Source organism: Alosa alosa, chromosome 15, assembly GCF_017589495.1.
Source record: "Alosa alosa isolate M-15738 ecotype Scorff River chromosome 15, AALO_Geno_1.1, whole genome shotgun sequence".
NCBI lineage: Eukaryota > Metazoa > Chordata > Actinopteri > Clupeiformes > Clupeidae > Alosa > Alosa alosa.
Window position 1 is genome coordinate 16,141,018 of NC_063203.1, and position 19,671 is coordinate 16,160,688.

At 46.5% G+C, this 19,671-nt stretch overlaps 1 protein-coding gene across 1 annotated transcript; it reads right to left on the bottom strand.

The window, feature by feature from the left end:
* Positions 1–2,824: 2,824 nt before the first annotated feature.
* On the bottom strand, positions 2,825–19,660 carry hip1 (huntingtin interacting protein 1; the record flags this gene model as incomplete). Its single annotated transcript, XM_048265534.1, is given in 23 exon segments — positions 2,825–5,753; positions 6,023–6,140; positions 6,262–6,323; positions 6,614–6,737; positions 7,070–7,175; positions 7,523–7,623; positions 7,884–7,977; positions 8,247–8,305; positions 8,414–8,524; positions 8,900–9,036; positions 10,668–10,775; positions 10,915–11,001; positions 11,542–11,689; positions 12,211–12,405; positions 13,095–13,196; positions 13,401–13,517; positions 14,209–14,297; positions 15,468–15,651; positions 16,056–16,128; positions 16,796–16,887; positions 17,736–17,879; positions 19,275–19,350; positions 19,603–19,660. Coding segments are annotated over 23 exon segments (2,396 nt in total), but the record flags the coding sequence as incomplete, so codon positions are not given.
* Between the last annotated feature and the right edge of the window lie 11 nt (positions 19,661–19,671).

Below are 19,671 nucleotides of genomic sequence, written 5' to 3' on the forward strand. Positions count from 1 at the left end.
GCAGCCAGTCTTCACCTCGTCTCCTCTCTGATTTTCTTTTTCGGGAGTCTGTTAGCCTAACACCCCCGCACCCCCTCTCACCCCGGCAGTCTTCAGCCGCTCATGACTCTATTTGCACTTAGGGCCTGGGTCTCCTAGCAACTGGGCATCTGTCTCTCCCAGTAGCAGTGGAGGTGGCAGTGTAAGGGAAGAGTCTGTCGTTTGGTGTCTGAGTCTAGGACACACACACACCAGATCCAGTCCCATTTACTCTCCTCTCACATACACACACCGTCCATCGACTCTCATGTTCAATGTGCGTTATTGCAAAGGGACTAATTATAGACTATAAGTCAGTTTGTGGTCTATTTGATAGAACAATAAACCCTAGACAAAGATGTGTCCATCAGCATGATCAGATGGTTTGGTTGAAGCCAGACCGCTTCACTGCTCCTCCTCTCTACAGTTAACAACCTCATCTGACTCAGGGCATGCCAGTTCATAATTCATCTCCAGGCAAGCATCACTGCATGAACATAAAGGAGTTGACAAACCAGCCACATCTAAGGACACAGAAGAGCATTTCAGTTGCTTTTTAGAATCTACCATCTACATCTACATCAGTTGTGGAGACAGAACTGTAAAGCCAAATGCTAGAAAAGCCCAAGTTTGGCTTTGGTTTCCTGACAGGCCTCAACTAGTTGAGCCCTTCAAACATTTTCTCCTCTACCTAGGCCTGCTATACGAAAAGATGTTGTCGCTTCCTTCCTTGGCTTGATTTTGTTTATTTGTCACTGGAAAGGCACAACAATCTTCTAAGAAGAAAATGTTATTTTGGCCACATTGATCACGTCTAACTGATGCAGCTGTGGAAAAGTGCCTGCCAGGCAAAAAAGCTGGCGGTTGGAGAGCCCAGCTACAAAACAAATATCAAAGGCCTCTTTACAGGCGGTGAGGTTTTGGATGGTTTATTGTTCTATGGCAGACAACCTCATCCACCCATTTTCCCTAAACAGAGAACACATTCATAAGGTTCGACCCCTTATGAAACCTTTCTGTAGCTGGGTTTCCCCCCAGTGGTGGAAAGTGGAATCGCAACTTAAGACACAGACCTACAGTATATGCTGGAAACTGCTTTGAACTGAAGCAAGCCCAGAACAGCAGATGCTAAAAATAGAGATGAGCTGCTGTAGCTAAAGCTAGTGAAGCACCCCTCCAATGACAAAATAGGGTAAAGTGTTGGCACTGAGACCAACTGAACTATAACACAGGCTTCATTGAATGAACACAGTGTGTAGTTTACCTACAAAATGTAATTAGCTCAAAGGCCACTGTGAAATAAACCTACTTGTCAAAGGACAGGGCCTCTCTCACATACGTCATATGCAATGCTCAAAGTAGCAAGGCTGAGTCCCAGTAGGCCTAGTCTGCTCCTCCTCATGATGCAGTACTTTTCACCAATTCCATTTTCAGTGTTTAAACCCTTTCTGTCACATGAATGATTTTTTTTTTTGTTTTAAATCAATATTCCCAGCGTTTACATCTGACAGCCTATAGGCCCTTTTATGCCATGCTGATCTGAGGTGTTCTCAGTATAACCAGCAAACCAACACTGTCATATAACAAATCCTAACAAATTCTGGTCCAGTTTAGTTCAAAGGAGGTGAAGGAGGTAGTATTTCTTGAGTGTTTTCAACTTTAGCTGACCTAAACCCATGCCTTCAAAAAAAAAAAAAAAAAGATGAAGGAATCTCTAGGCTTACCCACAGTGACCTCATGCAGTACTGATTGCTTTTATTAGTTTTGTAGGTGAAGGCTCACGTGCATGGTTTTGATCTCTTAGCCTGTAGTCCGCACACCAGTGGAGGAGAACAGGGCACATCAGGAGATCTCTCTCTGGTCCAGCAGTTGACGCCTGTTTGACTGTTTCAGATGTAGGTCTATTTGTGTGTTAAATAGTCGAAAGCACATTTACATTTAATATAGGTTAAACTGATTGGCACACACAGCTAGGCGTTATAGGAAATCTCCAGCAGATCTACTGATATAGTGGCTATAAATTGCTCTGCTGATGCAAGGATAGTAATATTTTCATGCTGGATTAGGGATTCTCATAATCTCTGCATTTGTTTCAGATTATACTGGTTGATATAGGCCTATCCCTGCACATCTATTTATATCGTATTTGAGTGTTTACATGTGACATATGGATAGTGGCACAACCTACACCTTAGAAGATAATGTAGGTTATAGGCCCACAGTGAATTAAAAATGTGTTCATCTGTGGCTACTGAAATTAAAAAAAAATAATCGTAAAAAATACTTACATTAATAAGATACATGCTTTATGTGTAAAGAATAAAGGAGTTCCCGAAAGTGTTACATTGCTTAATTCAGTTTATTTCGTGAAGGCCCACATCAAAGCAGTTGCTGGCAATGAACATTTAATACTCAGAAGACACTACTGACCTCTATTGGTGCAACATAAAAATGCAGGTTGATGCACATTCACGGAAATTAAAGGCACCCTGGGCTACACGGGAATGTACCATTTTGTCCCTTGTATTATGTAATAATTAGAGTCTTATGTAATAAATGTTAAAAAGGGTGTTTAATCTTTATGGTATCAAATCATTCCTCTACCTTAATCCTTTTTTGCTAGTCCAACATGTGACAGACTCTTTGTACTGAGCAAATCCATTCATCAAAATGCCTTGTTTCATAATTTGTGTTGTAGGCCAAATCACAGATGGACCCTGCACTCAAAGAAATAATTTTAGAACCTACTGATGTTTTGGACTCTCAATACTGCAGTTAGGAATATCACAGAGGGAAAGACATTTAATTAATGACTTGAAATATTTATTTAAAAACTGAAAAAATTAAACAAACCCACACAGTTTTTTAGTATATAATATAAAGACACGTTTGAAATTGTTACTTGAGTATTTCGTAATGCTCTGTTTTTTCTTGACTGACTGAGAGGCAGTTGAGAGGCTGGCTGAGCTGGTAGACCTACAGATGAACCAAAAGGTGGAAGATGATAGATTAGGTGACCAAACACAGATAAATCTGAATTAAATACCCAGTGTCACAACAACTTTACAAAACGGCCAAAGCAGTGCATTAAACACAGAGAGGGCATGTGGACACAGAAAGACAAGAGCTTTAAAAAGAGCTCACTCATAGCTCAACACTTGGTTTCACTCATTCACTCACACACAGACAGACACTCACACACCCTGGTGGAGACTAAGCCAGAACACACCGACTCAGACGTATATTCACACAGACACACACACACACACACAGGCGCGCGCACACACACACACACACACTTGTGAAACACATGGTTCTAGCTTAAGCTTAAGAATGCTTCTGAACCCCTTCCCAGTCTAGAGGAAGTCTCGTCTGGTTTGACAGAGGCCTGGCTGAGGTAATCATGGCCCTGGTGGTTGGCTGGCTGGCGACTTCTTTGAGCATATCCAATAGCTGGAGTTGTGTTGGGCTGACAGACAGTGAAGGTCTAAAGGCTGTTTGGCCCTGAAAAAATTGCTTCAACAGGGACAAGCAATAGAAGATACATTATTATGCCTCCCCCACCCCACCCCACCCAACTCGCCTTAGCTTGTAAAGATTGTTCCTTGACAGACGAGTTTAAGGAATTTACAAATCAGATTGGAAGCTCCAAGGTAAAACCAAAGCAAATTAAATTAAATACCAAATATGAGGAGCTATGGGCTCGCCAGCCTTTGCTCCTCTGCTACAATACTGAGTTAAAGCTTTTATTCTTTTTTTAAAAGGATAAAGTATGAAGCATATCATGTCTACTGTTCAGTTCCAACATCTACTTTATCACTGAAGTATTAAAGTATTTGAAATGTTGACCTTTATCACACTTGAAGGCACAAATGTATGTTCTCTATTCCGTTATGGAGGGTCTGTGTATGTGTGTGAGGCTGTGCTGCTGTGTAGAAGTAGAAGTAGTGTAAAAGTAGAAGTAGAGAGGTCTGGAGAAGACAGATGCCAGCTCTTTCTTTCTCGCTCACTCTCGATTAAAAGAATCATCCTCTAAATGGAATCCAAACTATTTTGTCAGGCCCTCAAGCCCTCTGTGCCTGCCACTGCTGCTGCACATCAAAGGTCCTCCGGTTAATGCACCACATCATTGATTCAGTCTATGTCCTATTAACAGTCTGTATATGAACCAGCTCTCTCTTGTTTCTAAGGCAGTCTGTCTGTGACACTGTATGGCCCATTTTCACCCGTCAAGCAAAGAGGAAGAGGCAAAGAGGAATACGAGTCAACGACAAACAGTCATATCTAGCTCAGTCATGGACATTAACTTGTGAAATGCTTGTGACCTCATGTCTGCCATGTTGGGTGAGAGAAATGAGCCTGGTCAGAGGAGTCTAGACATCCCAGAACTTAGTCAGAGAGAAGTTAATGAACCACTCTTTCCATCAACACAACACAAAAGCCAACCAGATATCTGTTCATAAAGTTATAGCCTGGTTTGTGTCATGTTCTGATGTCAAGTTAGTGTTGAAGTCAACTCATTGCACACACAGATACATGTACTACAAAGAGTGAGAGAGACAGAGAGAAAAAAAGAGAAAAAGAGAGAGAAAGGGAATATAGAGAGGCAGAATCAGAGACTCAAAGACAAGGAGGCTTGGTGTGAAGTAATTCATCATATCAAGATTGGATAAGACCAGATCAGAGACAGGCGTCCACAGTGGGTCACTGTGTGTGTGTGTGTGTGTGTGTGCTGCATGTGGATGTGTCCTAACACATCGGCTCATATCTCTCCATTTGGAGTCCGGAGTCCAGAGCAAGGCCACTGTTGTGTGGAAACGACTGTGTGGTCCACTGTGCAGGAGCTGGATCAGGAAGGCTTTATGGTTTGGCCCAGAACAGTACAGAACCGAAATCTCCAGGGCAGGAGAGCGAAGCGTCTCCAACACCTGTCCCCTTTTGTGTTCCTTTTTTTTTTTTTTTTGGATCCAGTTGTGGAGACGGAGATGGAGACACCAGATAGAGGTTGCCACCGCTACAGTTTTGTGAAGCACTTTGTTTGCGGCGTCCGAAATGGTGGATGGGTCACGGCGTAGTGTAGACTTGCCCACTGTGTTTGTGTGTGTGTGTGTGTGTGTCATCCAGTCAACGCTGAAGGAGGAAACGGTGCTTGGGGTTAAAGGGGCAGCATAAGGTGAGGGGTCAAGGGTCAAAGGGCCAGGATGGGTATAGGGTGGGGACTGAGGGGTAACACCACCTCCAAAAACACGTCACGGGCCGGTCGGGAGTAGACAAACAATCCTCCAATAAATACATGTGGTCGTCGGCAAGCTTGCGGTCTCTGCTACAAGTCTGTCTACAAGCCAGCGGATGGGAAGAGCGGGTCCACCCCGTTGCTGTTTGGGCCATCTACTTGCCATCCTCATGGAAGTTTCCCCTCTCCACAGCAGCAGGGCAAGGAGAAAGGTTTGTTTTTTCTTTTTTCTTTAAAAAAAAAAAAAAAAAAAAAAAAAAACACCCTTTTATTTGGCTTCGCTTTGCAATTACAGAATGAAAATAAACATGAGAAGACTTCGGAGTTACTTGTGCGAATAGCAGGGGAGAGGAACTGAGAAAAGAAGAGAAGGAGAGAGAGGAGAGAGAGAGAGAGAGAGAGAGAGAGAGAGAGAGAGAGAGAGAGAGAGAGAAGAGAGGAGAGGAGCGGAGAGGCCCAGCCTTGAAATAGCTGCTGTTGTGTGGCATGGTTCAACCTGTACCTGTTGGGAGAGAGAGAGAGAGAGAGGAAAGATTAGACATTAAGATAGTAATGAGCGCACCAGACACATTACTTATCTCACCAGCATGCGCTAAAATACACACACCTGGGGTTACACTTGGGAGGAAGCATGTGTTTGTATGTGTGTGTGTGGTAGTGTATGTGTGTGTTTGTGTGTGGTAGTGTATGTGTGTGTGTGTGTGTGTGTGTGTGTGTGTGTGGTAGTGTGTGTGTGTGTGTGTGTGTGTGTATGTGTGTGTGATTACGTACCCTCCTCCTCCTCTCCCCAGCCCTCGGCTACTCCGGCCAGTTCGTAGTGTTTCTTCCTCAGCTCCCCCAGTCTCTCCCTCTCCCTCTGCAGACGTGTCTCCAGCTCCAGGACCAGGACCTGCTCACAACAAAACCAGACTGAGCTGCCCGCCTGGATACTCACTGAAACAGATATGCCGCTCACACACGCACGCACGCACGCCACACACACACACACACACACACACACAAACACACACCTGCGAGTCCATCTCCTGCCTCTTGATCTGTGTTAGTGTCATACTGGAGAAGTCCATAGTTTCTACAGAGGAGAGAGTTGAACAAAGACTGTCAGTAGAACACACACATAGACACACACACATACACACACACATACACATCTGTGGAGCCTCAAGCATTCTGCTTTCAAGTGCATTGGTTAAATTTGGAATGTGGACAATGTTGCAACAGAGGGCAACAGCAACTAAAATGGCAGCTATCCCAGTTATTAGGTCACGCATCTCTCTACACATAAATATGCATGGCCATGTGTCACACACACACACACACACACACACACACACACACACACACACACACACAGAGACTTACCAGTCTCTTCAATCTGTGATTTGCCAGACTTGGTTGATGCTACGACACCAGCAGTGGCTTGGGTGACTCCTCTGGAAGCTTGCTGTAGCCGAGCCAGGTTAGAACTGCCCTTGTCTGCCTTAACCTTTGTGTTTGAGTATGTGGGTGTGTGTGTACAGATAATATTGAGTGAGGGAAGGACAGATGGAAGGACAGAAAGGGAGAGAAAAAAAAAAAACAGGAGTGTGACATTCTGGTCCCAATTCAGGTCATATTTTCAAATACAACAAGTACAAAACAGTACATACTAGTTACACAATGTAGAATGGGGATCAAATCGTTATAGACACAGATCTCTACATCCCAAATTCTCAGCTGTGGTACAACATTTCATTATTTAAGAGATCACATACAAGCCCTCTTTGACGAAGCATATTTAATATTGCATGAGTGTATGTGTGTGTTTTTGCACTGTACCTTGGATGCCGCCACAAGCTGGGCCGTGCTGGCTGCGATCTCGTGTGAACACACCATCAGCTCCTCAAACTTGCCTTTGCCCTGAACAACCATGTCTGCTGCATCCCTGCAGAGACGGAACCAGACACACAGGGCATTCAGTAGTAAATCGCAAACTGATAAGAATAACCATCATTGCAGGCGATTACAGTAAAACCGGGGACGCTGTAATTGGATATTATTTTACTTCCACTATCAAAGTGGCATACATTTATATAGTAGCAAGCATCACAACATATTTGGGGGAGTAAAATACACGTTAACCACACACTGCTGTCTGAAGACAAAAAGGAATCTGTAAAAGCAGATTGTGATCGAACTCATTCACAAAGACACACACAGAGTAAGACACAGCCCCCAACACACACACACACACACACACACACACACACACACACACACGAGAGCACTTACACCAGCACAGTGGCCCCCCAGCCCACTGCCTTGGAAGCAGAGATCAGGCCCTCGGTCCAGCGGGAGTTCTTGGCGTAGAACTCCTTCATGGACGCCGCTCCCTGTGGAGACACAGCAGCGAAAAGTCAATCAGCTGTGTAAACCAGCTCACCGCCACTGGGGCGAGCGGACACGGTCAACACAAGGACACATCACAATGAAGAGAACATTCCAGCAGACAGAACGGACGCCAAAACAAACGTGCCGTCTAACCCCCAGACGAAAGTGGAACGGATCTGGCGAGAGATCGGCGCCGGATCCGTTCCTGAGTCGCCTGCCATCTGTCAGCCCATTAGAGAGTTTACTGGAGGTTGTAGCTCACCCGGCCGCCATCCACGATGTCCCTCTGAAGGTCTTTGGAGGAGAGCACCAGCACTTTAATGGCCTCCATGAGGTCTGTGCAGGAGGCCAGAATCCTGCAGAGGGCGCCAGAGAGACAGCAGACAACACGGATTACAAACAGCTCAGCCACACACCACAGGGCGGTCAGAGGTTTCAGAGGGGCTGGGACTTCATGGCATGTTGTGCAGTGGGCATCTGGCTTTGCTCTGGCTTTGAGTGGAATCAGCTGCCTCAGTATAACACACAACACAGTAGAACTTTGTGGAACTACTACAGCTCTGAATTTATGGAGGTAGGTGGCTACACTTTAGATAACATTTTTCAGATGTAAGAAGACACTAACCTTTCATTGACCTCCATCTTGATTCCAGTATCAACAGCTCGGGACTTGTTAAGCATTTCCTGTTTTAAAAACATTGTTCATCTAAATTACATGCTGTAACCAAGAAACCAAAAGACAAAATGTGTGAAATTTAAAGGATTTTATAAAGATAACACAAACACACACACCTCTATCCTGGCTGCAGCTGACTCTACGGCTTGTGATGCGGCGGACATTTCCGATTCCACCAGATCTCCCAGTTCCCCCTGCTGCAGCTCGAGACCGCGCGGTCGTAGCTTCTACTCCGAGACAGACACGGCGACCACGAGAGATAAGTGAGGGGAGCAAAGAGAAATCACAGGAGACTCCAATGAATAAGATGAGACAAACAGACAGGAAGAGAAAGACATAGACAGAGTGCTATTTCCATTTTCCACAGCCTCTTCAGGAATAAATCCTGTGACAAGATATACGCAAGGACAGAGAGTCAGTAGTAGTTGTAATAATATTATGATATAATTCATCAGACCTGTAGCTGTTGCAGTTATAATGCAAATGGGCTTAAATGGGTCTGCAGTGCTGTTAACAATGTTATGTGTGTGTGTTTTTGTGTGTGTGTGTGTGTGTGTGTGTGTGTGTGTGTGTGTGTGTGTGTGTGTGTGTGTGTGTCTCACCTCGGCCGAGGCCTTGATTCCCTCCAGCACCTCCTTGAGTTTGCTGCTGTCTGCAGTGGCCAGAGACTCACGGTCCTGCAGCTGAGTCAGCAAGGCCAGTGCCTCCGTGCCGCACGACTTCACACTGCTGGACAACACTGGAGGGACAGAGACCAGATCAACACTCAAACACCGACCAGGACAGGAGTCCGCTCAACTCAGTAGAGCCATTTCCTATGTGTTGTGTGTGATTTAAAGTCAACATTCTGAAGTGGTAATACTTTCAAGTGTAATGGAACAGAGATCAATTTAAAGTTACATAAATATACTGATAAAGAGCTTATTTTAAAATGAACAGGGTAATTATGACCTGCAGGTGTACGTCCGTACGCAATGTGCGTACCATCAGGCTACTCAACAACGAGAGAAAATTTCCCTTGTGTGTGTGTGTGTGTAATGTGTATTCACACCAAATTGGCCCACCATACCTTCCCAACTATGCACAGTATCCCATTATCTGCATGCCATCAGGCTATTTACAATTTTCTATTATGTAACTTAGTGAACACATTATCAAAATTACACACATTTTGTTTGAGAATACGCACACAGTCACGCAACTAGGCTACTTGGTTTTTTTTTACTATATATGGTTATCAGCACACAATGTTGAGCTAATTCACTAACTCAATACTCATCGTGGATATCACAAGTTTAAACAACGAAAACAGAAAGTATGGAGGCAGCAAAGCTAGAGGAGTTCCAGATGGGCAAGAACAAGGTGGGCAATTGGTGTGCTTGTCAGAACGTTAGACTGCATTACAGCTGTTTAAAGCCAGATGTCACGGTACACTAGAACAAAACAAGGGGCTAAAACCGGCACGGGGCTAAAACCGGGAAACGGACAAATATTGTCGACGCGTGTTTTTTTTTAATTTTTTTTGCGGGGGTTGTAGGCCTGCAGGCGCCCCTGAATTATGATACTGCGGGTTATCATGATTCATGACTGTAGTTTGAATCCTCCCACATGTCGGTCTGGTAACTATTCCCCGATTACTACCCAGTTGTGCATGTCTGTACATGTCTCTGTGTGTGTGAGTGGTGTAAGCGTGTAAGGCATCACCATGGGAATACTAAAGTGGACCAGCCTGCTACAGAAAAGTTATTAAGCCCACCCCCACACAAGTTAATACTGGTGATTACCAAATGCACGCACACACACACACACACAGAGAGAGAGAAGGCCCTGGCAGTCAGCGTGGGCTGAATGCTAGTGGAAGTGTCTGTGTAATGAATGGATGGAGTGGGTGGATCAGCTGCAAGTTCTCCTGCTCGTTTAAGCTCCTCATTCGTTTTTGTTTGATTTGAGCATTTGTACTCTTCTGCCTGCTATTCATCTTCCAGTAACACCTATTGAGGCGAGACATGTGCTGCTACAAATGGCAAATAATGGCTAACCACCTACTTATGAATTACTGGTGCAGAGAACAAAACTGAAAGGCCATTCCAGATTCCCCATTATGTACAGCTAAAATTAGACACTGTGCCAACCTTCGACTTCATAGACCTTAAAACTTTTATACACCACTGTTAAGACTAGGTAATAAATGTTGCAAAGTAGTATTTAGTGGGTTTTGTGAAATTATTTGATTAATGTATACTATGTGTGGAGAGCATTCACTCACCATTGTTACCTAATTTCTGACGGAGGTGGCGTTTAGAAGCTTTGTTAAACTCTTCTGATCTCTTCATATTTAAACAGATTTAGGGTGTGATTGTGCTTGCTCACCATCTGCTTGGTCTACTGGCACCATGTGGGAGGTGGCACTGCCCTGGATGATGGTGTCCCCGACGAGGTGGGCAAACTGGGTGACGGCCTGCACCAGCTCCGACACTCCTGTGGGGGGAGTTCAAAGAGGGGAGACACTGCATCATCATGCCCGGGCTCATGCTCAGTCTGTGGTGAGTGAGTGAAACCTGAGTCACATCACTAGACCACTACAAGGGTGGGGGAGATCAGGGTGGAGCTCACCCACCTGTGCTGTCGGCCTGGAAACCGTCCCTCGCAGCCTGTAACCGCTCCACACACTCCACTGCAGCCTGACACCTGGAGAGAAGGTAGTCTACACATACATACACAAACACACACACACACACACACACACACACACACACACACACACACACACACACACGCACACGCACACACATGTGAATAATGCACTAATAATAAACGTACATGTGTTTCTGAGTGTGTATTTGTGTGTGTGTATGTTACTGTTTACGTGTATGTGTGTGAGCGAGTGAGTGTATGTGAGCGAGTGTATATATAGTGCGAGTGTATATATAGTATATATATACTCTTTTGATCCCGTGAGGGAAATTTGGTCTCTGCATTTATCCCAATCCGTGAATTAGTGAAACACTCAGCACACAGTGAACACACAGTGAGGTGAAGCACATACACTAATCCCGGCGCAGTGAGCTGCCTGCTACAACAGCGGCGCTCGGGGAGCAGTGAGGGGTTAGGTGCCTTGCTCAAGGGCACTTCAGCCGTGCCTACTGGTCGGGGTACGAACCGGCAACCCTCCGGTAACAAGTCTGAAGCGCTAACCAGTAGGCCACGGCTGCCCTGTGCATGCTAACAGCATGTGCATGCTAACCTGCAGAGCTGGTGCAGCTGATGTGTGCGGGGTCGTCCAGTGTGCTGAGGCAGTCCTGGATGATCCGGCGGGCCTCCTCTAGCGCCCCCTGCAGGGCTCCCCAGCGCAGCGCCTCCAGCTGGGCCTCCAGTGCCTGCTCACGGCTCTCCTGCAGCGCACACACACACACGCACACACACACACACACACACACACACACAACGGCAGCCACAGTCAGCCATATACACTCTAATGGTCTTTTTTCACAGCAGCCATTTCTGACATGAAATATGGCAGACCCAGGTGTTAAATGATTAAGGTATTTGATCATTTAGGTTCTGATTCTGCTACACATAAATTGAACAAAGACTTCATTAACATAATCAAATGTTTTTCATATACATTTCAGGAGACTAGTCATCCATGAGAAGCTTGTGATGAAGGCGGAGTGGATTTATGAGGTGTTTGACGGTCATGTACCGCAATAGGTGTAACATTAGGCCTTTATGTCATAAACATGTCATTTCTATCATTACTGGCATTTTATTTGATCTATTAATATGATCTCTTTGCTGTGCTCAAGGATAGCCACACGCACATACACACACATATGTATGCACTGCACACACACACACACACACACACACACACACACACACACACACACTGCGTGCACACACTCACACACACCTTCTCATTGAGCTGGTTCTGCAGAGTCTCAGCAGCCTTGACCCCGCTCTCCCTCTCACTGGCCAGGCTGTTCTGCACACGCTCCAACTGCTCCCCAATGCTGGCAAGCTCCGCCTCCTTCTTGGACACTGACTCCACCAGCTCCGCCTTCTCCGACTCCAGTGCCGAGAGCTGAGTGCTGAGCTCTTCACTCGACTGAAAGTGTGTCAGAGAGAGAGAGAGAGAGAGAGTGTGTGTGAGTGTGTGTGTGTGCAAGCGAGAGGGTCAGAGAGTAGCGGAGGGGGGTGGTAGGAGACAGATGGTATTATATAAGAAACAAAGAAACAACTGACAAAGCAGGGGTAATTTGAGAGTGAAACACAGGGGGAAACACATGACATGACAGGAAGGCAAAGATGGGACTGAGCAGTGTTACCAAAACGAGCCGTCTGGGCCGATGGGAGGATCGGGGGGATAAGAGGACAGATAAGGGCTGACGACGCGCACACACACACACACACACACTCACACACACACACACACACTCTGTGCTCTTCACTCAGATACCAACGAGAACTGCCACCTCTGATGAGGGACCAACAGCCCCACCGGCAACACAGTCTGCTCTCTCCCTCCTCCCTCTCTCTCTCTCTCCCTCCTCCCTCTCTCTCCCTCTCTCTCTCTACCTCCCTCCCTGCCTCCCTCTCCCCAATCATGTGGAGGTGTGAACTTCATTAGAAGAGATGCTCAGAGGAGTCAGACTGACAAACTGATCATCAACACCCACATACAGACATCTGTGACTGCGCTTGAATCACAGTGTTGCACCATGGGTAAGGGACAGACGGATATGCGAACGGATGGATGGATGGATGGATGGATGGATGGATGGATAAATAGTGTACCTGCTGGGAGGAGAGCATGCTCCCCTTGAGGATCTCCAGTTCTGTCCTGCTGGAGTGCAGCTCTGCCTGTAGGGCCTGGAGCTGCTCCAGCTGAGCCTTCTCCTGCGAGAGAGAGCGAGAGAGCGCGCGAGAGAGAGAGAGAGAGAGAGAGAAAGACCCCGTCAGCAATCTATCACCACCAGCATACGTCTCTACCTTGCTCTGGTCAGCACAGCTACACACTTTGAGATGGTGTAAAACCATAATATTCCCATGGCTTCATTAGTCAGAAAACGAGCGAATTGATGTTTGTGTTTTGTGCTATACCTGCTGTTCCGAAGCATCTTGGGCAGCCTTCACCTTCTCTTGCATTTCCCTCCTCACGCTGTCAACCTCGTCCTGAGCCGCTCGCGCCACAGTCATCTGACGGGTCACTTCTGCGTTCTACAGACACACACACACACACACAGACACACACATACACACAAAGAGAAAAAGTCCTCTGGATTGGTGCAGTGCAGTGACTATTCAACCATCTTCCCATCTCGACGGAAGTAAGATTATAACACAGAGTACTCAATTATATTCACACAATTCCCATAACAGCAGAGCATAAGGAGTTAAAGCAGAGGCAGTAGGTGGTTTCAATGTCCTGCAACATTTCTCGAGTTTGACTTTGCAGATATTTTGGAAAGCAGAAGAATGGTGAAGCGTTGTTGTCGTGAGCCCTACTGTGCCTGGGGTGTCTTTCCACCAGCCTCTCTGGGGAGCAGCAGCCCTCGGCTGGCACAGCGCAACCACAGTAAGGACCGACACAAACAAACACTCATCACCTCAAAGAAATATCTGTGTACTGCAGAGAGCAACCATGGTAAGGACTGACACAAACACCCATCGCCCCTAGGACATATCTGTACTGCAACAAAACGGGGAAATGCTGCAGAACAACCGCTACCTACCCACAATTTTTCTTTCTTTCTGTGAATCAATCTGAACGGAAACCACTGAGCCATACACCTCATTTATAATTGAGGTTTTTCATTTCACACAGTGGAGCGCCATCACATTTGATCATTGTCCTGTGACACGTGAGAAAATCTCGAGAGGTGGCTGGGTGAGGAGAGAGAGACTTTACCTTTCTGAGCAGGTCAGCGTGGCTCTGCACCAGCTCTGTGTACTTCTCCTTCAGCTTGGTGTAGCGCTGCTCATTGGCCTGGGCCTTCTCTGAAACACACAACACACACACACACACACACACACACACGCACACACACACAGGAGGAGTCAGATCAGTGCTCTTGAAGTAATCTTCCCATGAGCGGTGCAATTTATGGCAGGTAATGAGTAAAGAAAGGAGAGTAGAGAGAGAGAGAGCGAGAGAGAGAGAGAGAGAGAGAGGGGGGGGTGGATTGAGTGAGGGGAAGGATGCCTCACAGGTCATATTGTTTCAAAGCACTCTCTCATTTAAATTAGGCTGCATACACCCACTCACTCAAGCTCTCACAGTCTATCTCTCTGTCACACACACACACACACACACACACACACACACAGAGTGTGACTGGGAGGAAGGAGAGGAAAGAGGGTGAGGAGAGGGCCGATGTTTAACACGTGGTCATAAATAGTGTCTGTAAGTGGTGTGGAAGTGGCTGACGAGCCGCTGCTCATGCAGTGATCTCTCCCTAGCCTCAGGCACAGGGCGCCGCGGAGAGCCATCCATCCACCAACACGGCACAGCACCACACCCACGCCTACCACGGGCCACTAATATTACACTACAGCAGTTTGTGTGTGTGTGTGTGTGTGTGTGTGTGTGTGTGTGTGTGTGTGTGTGTGTGTGTGTGTGTGTGTGTGGGTGGAAGGGAGTTTTTCACGGTTTGAAACACAATTACCTTTATCCATGTCTGAGGGATAGTGGGGGGTGGAGCGGTAAAGGACAGGAGAACAGAAAGTCAAGGGAGGTACACAAAAGGAAAAGGAAAAAAAAAACCGGGAACAGTGCGGAGTTTACAATGAAAGATGGACACCACGGACTATACACCACGAAAGGCCATTTCAGCCAGTACATTTATTTCCTATAGAGCATTTGGAAACGGCATCTTCTGTTATATTCTGCTCCTTTCATGTTCACTCCGACACTAAACATCTTGTTTATGCCCAATAGTGTAACTCTTTATTCAACTTCGTCACACGCATAAATCCTTCAACAGGTGCAACATCCAACCGGGTCCATGTAAACAGGTGCGCTAAAACAATGCAAGTGATGGTCAATGTTGGATGAAAATGTTTGCGCTGGCTGAAAAGCATTCCAGGAAGTGTGTGGCATATGGGCAACTGAAGAGTGTCAGGGAAAGAGAGGGGGCGATATGTGTGTGTGTGGGGGGGGGTTCTCACTTTCGATCTCCGTCAGGCTGCGCTGCTCCTTCTCCGTGTCCTCCTTGACGCGGCGCAGGTCATCCAGCTCGGCCCGCAGGAACTCACTCTCGCCAAGCGCCTGCTGCTTCAGGTGGCTCTGCTCCGCCAGCTCGGCCTCCAGCTCGCTCACGCGCCCGCGCAGCGCCTGGCACAGGCGCCCGCTCTGTGGAGAGGAGGGCAAGAGAGGCGTGCGTGAGAGAGGCGTCACTTTACCAGTCACACAGAGAGCACAACAGAGGGCTTCTTATAAGTGATGTGCACACCATAGGTGGAAGACCGACAGCGATACAATAGGACAGAGGATGAAGAATTTGGAAGGAGGGAAAAGAAAAAGAGAGAACAAAACCATGAACAAATGAAGGGAAAGGAAAGAAAGAAAGAAAGAAAGAAAGAAATGAAGAAGGTACTCAGAGAGAGAGGGCCAGTGTCAAAGTTTATAGCCATCTTAGGTCATCTTGAAATATGCTGCGTCACCATCAGCCATGACCATGACAGAACTAATCCCTCCCCCTAATGGGCTGATAACCCCCCACACTCTGCACCTGCTCCCCACTCAGAGCTGCTCACCTCCAGCCTGAAGGTCTCCAGCTCCTCCTTCAGGGCCTGGATCTCTGCTGTCAGCTGCTCAATCAGACGGTCTCTGCGCGCGCGCACACACACACACACACACACACACACACACACACACACACACACACACACACACACACACACACACACACACACACACACACACACACACACACACACACACACACGTCAGAACAGGTGGGCTCATTATGATGTGTGAAAGAATATTTCTCCAGACAGAACAGCAACAATTTCTGTCATATAATTAACTGCATTAAATGCCCTTGTTAAGTGGCTTTCAGACCACATAAGATACTAAAATAAGACATTTGTGACTGTAATGTAATGAAATGACAATGGCCCAGTGGGAAAGTATGGTATAATCATTATGTGAAATACTGGTGTGGAGTGGCACATTTCCATGCCTAGCTATATAATGCGTATTAATATCCATAGTCAAGTGAAACAGCTCATATGTGCCCGACAGCCAGACAGTCAGACAGAAACAACTCATCATGAGGGAACAGCGGTTGCGCCACATCAGTTTTACAACTTCTTAGGATGCCGATGTGTTTATGGCAGGCTACTCAAACACCCTAACGTTCAACAGTATTTTATTGCTGAAGTATGGATGTTGAATCACTTTATTTTAGCATTTCATGCATGGTGGCTATAATTTGGGTTACTGATGATGAGGGCCCGAGCTTGAGGCCCGTGGATTATGAAGGGTCACTTACTTATCGTCTTTACGCATGCCGTTCTGACTGTTGAAGTTAAAGGGGTCTGTGGCCGCTCCGAAGAGATCATCAAATCTGGTCTCCACTGCAGCCTGAAAAACACAGGGTGCAGTTAGAGCAACACCACCAATAACGCACTCACTCGATAACCTCCATCACTAGAGTCAGAGATGGGTCCTGATCCGTAACTGCAACCCAGCATGAGCGCACATTTCTACAAGTTTATAATCATGGACAAACTCTAGAACGTTGAACCCAGCATGAGCGCACATTTCTACAAGTTTATAATCATGGACAAACTCTAGAACGTTGAACCCAGCATGAGCGCACATTTCTACAAGTTTATAATCATGGACAGACTCTAGAACGTTGAACCCAGCATGAGCGCACATTTCTACCAGTTTGTAATCATGGACAGAACATAGAGCATAGAGGGCCTAGCTGTTGGTGTTTTCACTCCAGCTCTTGTAACCAGGGTGTCTACAAGTGTAAACAAGTTAAAGGCGCTCTAAGCGATGCTGGGTAACATCACTTCTGTTGACGTTTAAATAAAACTGAAAGCTAGCACGCTACTTCCTCCCCCTCCCTTGCATATTGAAACTCTCCTAAACGCGCATCTCGTCGTGATTTGCTGGCACAGTTTGTTATGTTTTTATGGGCAAGGTTTGCCCAAGTTGTTTTGTGGCTGTTTTTGGAGCCTGGGTTGTCCACAGAGATCGCGTTTTTTACAGTGTATTCAGGACACAGGCAGCTAGCGGTGAGATGACGTTTGCTGTAAGTGACAAAAAATGTTTTAGCCTAAAAAACGTATGACATCGCTTAGAGCACCTAAAGTTAAAACTAAAGTTAAATGTAACTTTTTAAGGCCTTATTTTTAGGAGCCGCAGCCACCCTGTATAACACATAATTAAGAGCTGCCTAGTAACGGGGCGGTCAGTACCGGCTGTGCAGGGATGTCCATGTCCACCAGGTCTTCAGTCTCCACCACATGCTCACTCTCAGGGGAAGACGACTCCACCGGGATCACCACCACTGGGCTGATGTGCTCTGACAGGGCCGATGCTCGCAGGAAGTTAGGAGGATTCTGGGTAAAGAGTCAATATGCGAAGCTTCATTAGTTGCCTGCCAGAGGTCACAGGAGAGTGTCCAAATTCATTAAGAGTTTAATGTTAAAACAAGTTAGTCTGGTGTTCGACACACACACACACACACACACACACACACACACGTTCTGACTGTTGAAGTTAAAAAGGGGTCTGTAGCGCTCGAAGAAGAGATCATCAAATCTGGTCTCCCTGCAGCCTGAAAAACACAGGGTGCAGTTAAGAGCAACATAATAGCAGCACTCACTCGATAACCTCCATCACTAGAGTCAGAGATGGGTCCTGATCGTAACTGCAACCCAGCATGGGCACATTTCTAAGTTTATAATCATGGACAAACTCTAGAGCGTTGAACAGCATGGCGCACATTTCTACAAGTTTATAATCATGGACAAACTCTAGAGCGTTGAACCCAGCATGGCACATTTCTACAAGTTTATAATCATGGACAGACTCTAGAGCGTTGAACCCAGCATGGTAGCACATTTCTACCAGTTTGTAATCATGGACAGAACATAGAGCATAGAGGGCCTAGCTGTTGGTGTTTTTCCTCAGCTCTTGTAACCAGGGTGTCTACAAGTGTAAACAAGTTAAAGGCTCTAAAGCGTTGCTGTGTAACATCACTTCTGTTGGCGTTTAAATAAAACTGAAAGCTAGCAGCAGCTACTTCCCTCCCCTCCCTTGCATATTGGAAACTCTCCTAAGCGGCATCTCGTCGTGATTTGCTGGCACAGTTTGTTATGTTTTATGGGCAGGTTTGCTATAAGTTGTTTTGTGGCTGTTTTGGAGCCTGGGTTGTCCACAGAGATCAGCGTTTTTACGGTGTATTCAGGACACAGGCAGCTAGCGGTGAGATGGCGTTTGCTGTAAAGTGACAAAAATGTTTTAGCCTAAAAAGCGTATGACATCGCTTAGAGCACCTAAAGTTAAAACTAAAGTTAAATGTAACTTTTTAAGGCCTTATTTTTAGGAGCCGCAGCCACCCTGTATAACACATAATTAAGAGCTGCCTAATGTAGGCGGTCAGTACCGGCTGTGCAGGGATGTCCATGTCCACCAGGTCTTCCAGTCTCCACCACATGCTCACTCTCGGGGAAGGCGACTCCACGGGATCACCACCACTGGGCTGATGTGCTCTGACAGGGCCGATGCTCGGGAAGTTAGGAGGATTCTGGGTAAAGAGTCAATATCTTGGCTTCATTAGTTGCCTGCCAGAGGTCACAGGAGAGTGTCCAAATTCATTAAGAGTTTAATGTTAAAACAAGTTAGTCTGGTGTTCGACACACACACACACACACACACACACACAGACAGACGTGTGGTGTTGAGTAGAAACACACACAGACATGTGGCATAGAAACAGAGGCCTCCCTCACCTCTGGAAGCTGTGGGATCTGGATGAGTCTCTTAAAGTACTGCAGGTTACTGGAGCGGTAAAACAGACTCTTCAACCTGAGAGACAGAATCTGAGAGTGAGTCGGCGAGTCGGCAAACAGAGAGCATGTTGTGTGTGTGTGAGTGCAGTGCTGTGATCCATTATAGATGACTGAGAGGCATGCAATAAGGTGTACGTCTCCTGACATCAGCTGCACCACGGATGGACAGACAGAGAGAGAGAGGGAGCTGACCAATCTCAGTCTGCTTTCTCTGCACCCCCGTCCTCGGAGCCCATTTGGTACAGCCGTGACCCCTGTGTGAACTCACTTCTTAAACTGCTCCTGGAAGCGGTCCCTGTGCCCCTGCAGTGTCTCTGCTGGCAAGCCTGGACATGAA